Source organism: Pseudopodoces humilis, chromosome 9 (assembly GCF_049639895.1).
Source record: "Pseudopodoces humilis isolate 2021_Gansu_Grassland_sample_001 chromosome 9, ASM4963989v1, whole genome shotgun sequence".
NCBI classification, from domain to species: Eukaryota; Metazoa; Chordata; class Aves; order Passeriformes; family Paridae; genus Pseudopodoces; species Pseudopodoces humilis.
Genome location: NC_142208.1, coordinates 5,769,025 through 5,778,643, shown reverse-complemented (window position 1 = coordinate 5,778,643; position 9,619 = coordinate 5,769,025). Strand labels below are relative to the sequence as shown.

Here is a 9,619-nt window from a genome sequence, read left to right as displayed (position 1 = left end):
GAAAGTGAACTTGAACCCTGAACATCGGAAACAGCCCCATAAATCAAACAAAAAATGGGATAGAACTTAGCAACCTTTAACACCCCCTCCCTTTGCAAAAAATAAAGTCTTTCCCCAACGGAGTCCCAAAACCCCACCTGATAAACTGAGTCACTAGAAACATTAGGAAACTCCTTAAACAGCCAATGAATGAAACATTTCAAACTCCCCTTAATAAATGGTTTCCCCTCTAAAATTGTTGTAGTTGATAGCCTGAAATGTATCTTTTCCCATCTTTTAGTTGTAATTCCCCCCCAGCTTCTCTTTCTCCTGTTTACCTGGCGTCAAGTTACCATGGTTACTGAAGTTTCTCTCCTCAGCCCCACGGCAAGAGGCCGGGTAGAGTAAAGAGAGGACCCCGCTGGCATTTCCAGCTGCTTGAAGTTTCTTTAGCCCAGGAAAGCACGGGGTTGGGAGAAGAGAACTCTTCTTTCCTACACGGAAGTTTGTAACTTTTTCCTGTCCCAGAATGCCTCTGAGCTATGGAAGCTGAGAGGGCATGCTTACCTTGCCTTCCCTTTCTTTCCCCCCTGTGTTGCCAGGAAACCAGGCCCCCCCTCTCTCCCCTCTGCCCCTCTGTATAGAATACTCCCACACCTTTGTGGGCATTTGAAGAAGTTAGTGTCTGTTATTTTTTATCTTGGCGTGTGTAACCTTGATTTGTAGAAAGTTTGCAAGATGTACTAACTGAGAAAAATAATTGGTTCTCTCTCTGATGTTCCCTCCCTCCGAGAAACCCTGTTAAAAGAGACCCCCCAAACCCCAAATCCTTTGTCTCTCATCCTTTGGATTCCCCTTCACAGAAATAAACTGTGGAATGCAAACTAGAGAGAGAGTCCCCCCCTGATTTCTTTACTCGCTCTATAGACTTGGATTCTTGAAGAAAATCAGTGAACCCCACAAACATATGCTGGCTCGAAACTCGAGTGAAGAGAAACCTCATCACTGAGCTAGCCGGGCCACACTCGAGAAGATCGAGTCAGATGACGCCCAGAACGTGAGGCTGGCCTGTCCCTCAACAAAGGGGACAGAAGAACCACGGAAGGTGAGATTCTGACCACCGCTGGGACGACATCTACCCCAGAAGCGTCTCTTCGCTGTTCTAAGTGGAAGACGTGTTGGGGAGAAAAGCAAGAACCCCTGTGCACCGAGGGGCTGCTTTTGAGAGCGAGACAACGGCAGGAGCATTCAGAAGACTGAATTCCCCAAAGGGGGGAAGTGGTGAAGAGGGAGTGGGTGAGAGAAGAGTCCCATCCCAGGTGAAACTTCTGGATGCAGAGCAGTTTGGAGCCGTTGGTGAAATAGCTGCGACGGACAGGTGAGATCACAGAGATGGGTGCAAGACTGTCTGTAGCACAAAGGGGGATTTTTAATCAAGTGATTGGCATTTTGCAAATTGGAGAGAAACCGTTTTCTAAGAAAAAAGTGAAAAAATTAGTGAATTGGGTTTTTTTAAATTTTCCTCAAGTGTCTCCTGCAGATGTAACTTCTGTTTCCTTTTGGAACAGAGTGGGGACAAAACTGACTGAATCTGTGAATGCTGGAGATAGTTCAGCAGAGAAAGTAATCCATTTGTTTATTTTGATTAGACTAACCCTTATTGAAAAAGAAGAAAAAAAGTTATCCAATCCTAACCCTGATAACCCTGTTTCTTTACCTCAACCCTGTTACCCTAAGCTGGGGGAGTCCTCTCAGCACCCCTGTTCCAGTAGCTCTGGCCAAGCTGTTGGAAACCTTTCCCTAAAACCCATCCCAGCTCCCTCTCCTACCCCTCTTTACCCTCAATATCCCTCTCCTCTTGTTCCTGGTGGTCTTTTGGGTACACAAAATGGAGGAGACCACATGGTGAGCCTCCCCCCAAGTGTTACACAAAGGGCCCAGGAACTTCAAAATGGTGGCGAGCACATGGTCAACCCCCAGGTTGCTTCTTCTTCCCACAATCCCTTTGTTGCCCCTCCCCCCCTCAACCCTTTCCTCCCTCAAGACCTCCCCCCTCCTGGTCCTCCAGACCCTCCCTCCTCTGCCTCCGCCCCACCCCTCAGGGGTGTCTCCCTCCCAAGGCACCCCGCCCCTGACCCCTCCTACCCCCCCTGCAACCCCGCCTGCCCTCTCTCTGCTGCTGGCTCCCAGGTCACTCCCTCCAGCTCACACAGTGTGGAGAAGGGAGGGGGTGAAGAGACAAACCAGGAACAGAAGCCTGCCTTCTTTGCAGCACCTGTAACTTATGGGAGGGGAGGAACATTACCAGAATGGAATGCAATGTCATTTCGATTGAAAATGGAATTATGCAAAGCAGCAAAAGAGTTTGGAAAGGAAAGCCAATTTTTTAAAAGTCTTTTAAAGGCAACCCTCTCCTCCAACCAATTGGTCCCCCATGATTTGAAGGATTTGTTTTCCTGCCTTCTATCCCCAGGAGAATATTTGCTCTGGGAAGGGGCTTGGAAAAGATTGTTGAAAACCCTTTTGGGAGAATTACTGAGCAGTGATTTTGAAGCTTTAGATGAAACGGGTAAAATAATTACCATGAATCATTTATGTGGTGAAGGTGATTGGAGCGAACCTATTGACCAAGCCCAAAATTTGCCAAAAGGAGTTAGAGAGAAAATAAAGAAGGCTGCAGAGAAAGCATTTTTCAATATTCCTCTTTCTGAATCTGTTGTTCCCTATGCTCAAGTTAAACAATGTTCTGATGAAAGATTTGTAGATTTTGTGAATAGATTAAAGGTACAGATTGAAAGACAAGTGCAGAATACCACCCTGCACTCTGACTTGCTGTTGGAAATGGCTCGAGTGAATGCGAATGAAGCCTGCAAAGCACTGATTCAGGTGCTGCCGAAAGATCCACCACCGACCTTGACAACTTTGATCGAGATGTGTACGGATGTAATCTGCACTTCAATGCCAAGGACTGAGGATTCCCAAAGAACCCCAGGAAGGATTGCAGCCACAACTGTACCTACTCTGCCATCACCAGCAAAGCCAAAGGGAGCGTTCACCTGTCATCGGTGTGGACAGCCAGGACATTTTGCAAAGTTCTGCCAAGTGCCATATCCTAACAAGCAAGGGCAGGGAAACTTGGAAAAGGGAGGGGGTCCTCAGAACCAAAAAAACTAGATACGCAGCGCGAGTCTATTCCACGCAGAGACACAAGTAGAATAGAAGTCGCAGGGGGAGGGAAAATTGAATGTGATAACACTCTTAAATGTGACGTTTCTCACAGGTCTGACTTCTGCCACCGAAATAACACCAGTGGTTGTGAGGTTTGGAAGCCAAAATTACCTCTCAAATTGTTTACTGTGAAAGATCAATTTTTTAGGTCTCGCCACTGGACGGTTGTTTCCGTTGACCCGCTGAGGGAAAAACTGACCCCCGACTTGAATTGTAAGTTTCTTGTTATTGGGGACACAAAAAAACACACCCCCAGAGATTGAAATTTCTCCTGTCACTCTTTCAGCTGACTTGGATGCACTCATCCTTTTGGCACGGTGCATCAACCCACCATTCTACCTGGCACAAGGGCAGGTAATTGCTCAAGCTATTCCCATTCCATCAGGGATCCCAGTAGATGATGTAGCACCTCAGATCTACTGGGCTCAAGCAGTGGGAGAAAACAAACCCATCATCTCATGCCATTTGAAAAAAGGTAGTGAAGGCATGGGAATGACAGGCATGATAGACACAGGAGCAGATGTGACTGTCATCCCTGAAAGGAGATGGCCACCACAATGGGAACTGCAACCGATGGTTAGCCACATCCAAGGTATAGGGGGAGCCCAATTGGCCAAGATATCAAAGGAACCCATTCAGATTAAAGGACCTGATGGGCAAATAGCATCTATTCGCCCCATTGTCACTGATTTCCAGGTTCCCCTGTGGGGAAGAGATGTCATGTCCCAATGGGGAGTCCGCATTGAAATTCCGAAAACACCTCGGGATTTTTGATTGCGGCCACTGAGAAGCGCCAGACCCAGAAACTAGAATGGACCACAGATTCCCCAATTTGGATACCCCAGTGGCCGCTGAGTAAAGAGAAATTAAAGGCGCTAAACGAGTTAGTAGATGAGCAATTGGCCCAAGGCAATATTGAACCTACTTTTAGCCCTTGGAACTCCCCTGTGTTTGTCATTAAAAAGCCAGGGAAAGACAAGTGGAGATTAGTTCATGATCTGAGAGAAATTAACAAAGTCATTGTAGACATGGGACCTCTTCAACCAGGGATGCCGTCTCCTGCCATGCTTCCTCAAGATTGGGAATTGGCTGTGATTGACATCAAAGATTGCTTTTTCAAAATTCCTCTAGACCCTATCGATGCCCCCAGGTTTGCTTTTTCTGTGCCTTCCCTCAACAGAGAAGCCCCAATGAGAAGGTTTCATTGGAAATCCCTCCCCCAAGGGATGAAAAATTCACCTGTGATTTGCCAATGGTATGTTGCTGCCTTGTTATCCCCTGTGCGAGCTGAGGTGGGGGAAGCCATTATCCTGCATTATATGGATGATGTGCTAGTGTGTGCCCCCCAAGAAAAATTGCTCTGGTCCACACTGGACCGGGTGACCGAAGTTTTAACAACTGCAGGACTCACCCTTCAGGAAGAAAAAGTACAAAAGATGCCTCCTTGGAAATACCTAGGTCTGGAAATCACTGCAAAAACAATTGTTCCTCAAAAATTAGCTTTTAACAGCAATCCCAAAACCTTAGCCGACTTGCACTCTCTGTGTGGAACACTGAATTGGGTTAGGCCTTGGCTAGGCATTGCCACTGATGACCTAGCCCCTCTTTTCAATTTATTGAAAGGGGGAGATGAGCTGAGTGCTCCAAGGACTCTGACTCCAGAAGCCAGGGATGCTTTAGAGAAGGTAAGCAGCATGATGGAGAAGAGACAGGCACATAGATGCCATCCAGAGCTGCCTTTCAAATTTATTGTAATGGGGAAATTGCCACACCTTCAGGGGTTGATTTTTCAGTGGGACAAGGACCAGAAAGACCATTTGATAATCATTGAGTGGGTCTTTCTCAGTCACCATCGGTCCAAAAATATTACAAGGCCACAGGAATTGATGGCCCAGCTGGTTGGAAAGGCCAGGCTGAGAATGAGAGAACTTGCTGGCTGTGATTTTTCATGTATACATTTGCCCCTAAGCCTCTCTGAGGAAGAAACCTCCTCAGTGAAGATGACCAGGGAAATGTTTGAGCACCTCTTGAGGAATCAAGAGACCCTGCAAATTGCTCTGGAGAATTTTACTGGGCAGATTTCAGTTCATGCCCCTGCACACAAATTGTTTAATTCAAAATTTAATTTGGTACCAAAAGATAAGAGGAGTCAGAAGCCCCTTGAAGCTTTGACTGTTTTTACTGATGCTTCTGGAGCATCCCGAAGGTCAGTAATGACCTGGAAAGATCCTCAGACGCAGCAGTGGGAAACAGATGTTGATTATGTAGAAGGATCCCCTCAAATTGCTGAGTTAGCAGCAGTGGTTAGAGCATTTGAGAGGTTTTCAGAACCATTCAATTTGGTCACTGATTCAGCTTATGTAGCAGGAGTAGTTTCCAGAGCAGAAAATGCAGTCCTCAAAGAGATCTCAAACAGAACTTTGTTTGAATTACTCTCAAAATTAATTTATGCAGTTTCCCATCGAGAACATCCCTATTTTGTTATGCATACCCGGTCGCACATGGAATTACCTGGTTTCATAGCAGAAGGGAATGACAGAGCTGATTCCCTGGCTGCTGCCCCTGTTGGACTGGCCAGACTCCCTGACCTGTTTCAACAGGCAAAATTAAGCCATGAAATGTTTCATCAGAATGTACCAGGTTTGATTCGACAGTTTAATCTGAAACGAGATCAAGCCAAAGCCATTGTGGCCACATGTCCCCACTGTCAGCGCACAGCTCTGCCATCCCTGGGTGCTGGAGTCAATCCAAGGGGACTGAAAAGCTGTGAAGTATGGCAAACTGATGTAACACACATCCCTGAATTTGGACAGGTAAAATATGTACATGTATCCATTGATACCTTCTCGGGAGCAATTTTTGCCTCAGCCCATGCAGGAGAAAAAGGTGTGCATGCCACAAAGCACCTGTTGCAAGCTTTTTCTGTACTAGGAATCCCTAAAGAAATTAAAACAGATAATGGACCAGCATATATTTCCAAAGTGTTTAAGGAATTTTTGCAGGAATGGGGAGTGAGACACAAGACAGGAATCCCCCACTCTCCAACAGGTCAAGCAATAGTAGAGAGAGCACACCAGTCACTCAAAAGAGTTTTGAAAAATCAATGGAAAAACAAAGTAAAGTTAACACCACAGGAAAGATTATGCAAAGCCCTGTTCACTCTCAATTTTTTAAACTGTTCTATGGAAGATCAAAACCCCCCAGTGGTTAAGCATTTCTCCCCTCATGGCAAACACAAGCTCAAGGAACATCCACCAGTGCTGATGAGAGACCCTGAAAGTGGAAAAATTGAAGGTCCTTACAAATTAGTGACATGGGGAAGAGGATACGCTTGTGTATCAACACCCCTGGGTTTGCGGTGGGTCCCACAGAGGTGGGTAAAACCGTACATTGAAAAACATCCCACAAGACCCCCTGATATTTCAGTAGCAGAAGTTCAAAGAACAAACAGGTATTTGGGTGGAGAAGGAAATCCAGATTCTCCATTCTACCCTGACTTTCCGCTGTTGAATCTGTTTATTGATGAATTTAGCTAATGGTTTTTGTTCTTTGTTAACCTGTATTTTAGGAAGAAATCATCCCCAGCATGACAGTTTTGTGGATCATTTTCATCCTCCCTGTGCTGATGCCAGCCGCAGAAGCATGGGTTGTTCCACAGCCCAGAAAAAACGTATGGGTTACACTGGCAGAAACCCTCAAACAAGACCACATCTGTTTGTCTACAGCAGCAGCAGAAAATCCAATGTCAACATGCCTGGTGGGGATCCCAGCGAAGTTTGATGAACTACCATCCAATTTAAAAGCCCTATTTTACAAGGTTAATTCCCACCCCCCCAATTCCAAAGTTGAAGTTAGAAACAAGCAAAGTGGTCGACCTCTTGAATTCTTTTCCCCTGTAGATAATCCATTTACCCTCTGGCAAGGGTGGACTCAAGACCTGCCCATCTCCTCAGCAGAACCACAGGAGTTTGAAGTCCTGGGTTCATCCCCTGCCACTTATTGTGTGCATTTTAATTTTGACCCTCTGCACCCTAAAGGATACACGTTTCTCCGGCAGCACAAAAAAGAATTTCAAGCTGCCAGCTGGTGTAAATCCCTTGCTACCATTAATTCAGATTCCTCCCCTGTTGGACGCCCCCGAATCCTTGAGAAAGGCATGTTTTTTATTTGTGGTGATCGAGCTTGGGCTGGCATCCCCTCTTATCTGGTAGGAGGACCTTGTACCATTGGGAGACTTTCCTTATTTACTCCCAACAAAACCCATATTGCAAATTGGCAAAACAAAATTGTAAATTCGACCAGAATACAGAAACGCAGTGTTAGCGAATTTGACGAACATTGCAATGAAGAAATTATTCATTGGGCCAAAGGGAAAAGAGTTGCCGTCTCAGTGTTCTTACCCTGGGTAGCGGCAGCAAAAGCTTTAGGAGAATTAGGCCACCTTGAATGTTGGATAATGAAACAGGCCAATTTAACCTCTACTGCCATCAGTAATCTCCTAGCAGATGAAGAAATAACCAGGCGAGCCACCCTTCAGAACAGGGCGGCTATCGACTTTTTGCTGCTGCTGCACAATCATGATTGCTCAGAGTTTGAGGGACTGTGCTGTTTAAACCTAAGTTCAAGACGTGAGAATGTCCGTTCCATCCTGGACAAGATGCAAAAGCTAATAGGAAACATCAAGCAGCAATCTGAAGACTGGTTTACAAACATTTTCTCAGGATGGGGATTTTCGGGATGGCTGTCTTCTGTTTTCCGTACTGTTTTAGGGTTTTTTGCAATTGTTGTTGTTGTTTTGATTATGTTTTCTGTTTTGCAACGTTGGTGTGTTACCACCACCACCAAGTTAATTTCTCCTGCACCTCAGATAAATGCTGTGGAATTCCCAAATCCCAATACACCCCAAGCCCCTTCCCCTTGGTTTGAAGAAGTAAAACCAAGTTCCCTTCCTTCTTTTGGAAAAAATTAGGGGGAGATGTTGTAGTTGATAGCCTGAAATGTATCTTTTCCCATCTTTTAGTTGTAATTCCCCCCCAGCTTCTCTTTCTCCTGTTTACCTGGCGTCAAGTTACCATGGTTACTGAAGTTTCTCTCCTCAGCCCCACGGCAAGAGGCCGGGTAGAGTAAAGAGAGGACCCCGCTGGCATTTCCAGCTGCTTGAAGTTTCTTTAGCCCAGGAAAGCACGGGGTTGGGAGAAGAGAACTCTTCTTTCCTACACGGAAGTTTGTAACTTTTTCCTGTCCCAGAATGCCTCTGAGCTATGGAAGCTGAGAGGGCATGCTTACCTTGCCTTCCCTTTCTTTCCCCCCTGTGTTGCCAGGAAACCAGGCCCCCCCTCTCTCCCCTCTGCCCCTCTGTATAGAATACTCCCACACCTTTGTGGGCATTTGAAGAAGTTAGTGTCTGTTATTTTTTATCTTGGCGTGTGTAACCTTGATTTGTAGAAAGTTTGCAAGATGTACTAACTGAGAAAAATAATTGGTTCTCTCTCTGATGTTCCCTCCCTCCGAGAAACCCTGTTAAAAGAGACCCCCCAAACCCCAAATCCTTTGTCTCTCATCCTTTGGATTCCCCTTCACAGAAATAAACTGTGGAATGCAAACTAGAGAGAGAGTCCCCCCCTGATTTCTTTACTCGCTCTATAGACTTGGATTCTTGAAGAAAATCAGTGAACCCCACAAACATATGCTGGCTCGAAACTCGAGTGAAGAGAAACCTCATCACTGAGCTAGCCGGGCCACACTCGAGAAGATCGAGTCATAAAATCAGAACTTCCCTAACATGTACATCCCTCTTAGCCCAGGACAACACATTTCCCTTGGCTGCCCTTGATGAAAAGGGGTGCCCACCCACAAGATTTAAACAAAAGAAGCTTGGATCCTGGGCAGCTCCCTGCCAATACCTCACTCTCCAGAGGATCCAGGTGCAGGTCCTGTAAAAGTCTTGTGGGCATTGTCAGCAGAGTCAGTCCTCCTGCCACGTCGGATGGTGCCAACCCTCCCTTTGGCAAGTCCTGATAAAACTCAGGTCCTGCTTCTGGGTGGTAGTATACCTGAAGACGTCTTACATCCGGTGATGAGGGACCAGCCGATTCATCATTGCAGTCACTCTCAGCGATCTGTCCTCTTTCTGAGAAAGTCCTTGTTTGGCCACCACTTTGTTACAGCGTGTGCCACAAAGAGATCCCAGAGAGCGGCCAGCATTCTCAGGGACCCAGAGCACACCATAGAAAATGCTAGCAATTTAAGACAAAGGGATGGGTTCTCATTTTGCAATCCAACAACTAGTTTATTGAGCACACAAATAAGAGCAGGGATGAGACACAAGGATCAGGCTAAGGGCACAGGGTTAAATGAGGGGCAAAAGGGGCAGATCTGAGGGTCAAGGTCCAATAGGGACAAGGGAAAGTGA

At 46.1% G+C, this 9,619-nt stretch overlaps 2 protein-coding genes across 2 annotated transcripts; both read left to right on the top strand.

The window, feature by feature from the left end:
* The first annotated feature begins 900 nt into the window (after positions 1–900).
* LOC148183751 (uncharacterized) lies at positions 901–8,301 on the top strand. The gene is made up of 3 exons (XM_088060025.1): positions 901–1,357; positions 3,356–3,420; positions 6,776–8,301. Exon 3 carries the CDS (start codon positions 6,794–6,796, stop codon positions 8,174–8,176), a length of 1,383 nt encoding a protein of 460 aa, XP_087916151.1. The 5' UTR covers positions 901–1,357; positions 3,356–3,420; positions 6,776–6,793; the 3' UTR covers positions 8,177–8,301.
* Positions 2,245–5,379, top strand: LOC106628812 (uncharacterized). Its single transcript, XM_088059720.1, has 5 exons — positions 2,245–3,044; positions 3,260–3,420; positions 3,494–3,561; positions 3,996–4,586; positions 5,347–5,379. The coding sequence occupies exons 1-5, from the start codon at positions 2,299–2,301 to the stop codon at positions 5,377–5,379; spliced, it is 1,599 nt and encodes a 532-aa protein (XP_087915846.1). The 5' UTR covers positions 2,245–2,298.
* Positions 8,302–9,619: the final 1,318 nt, after the last annotated feature.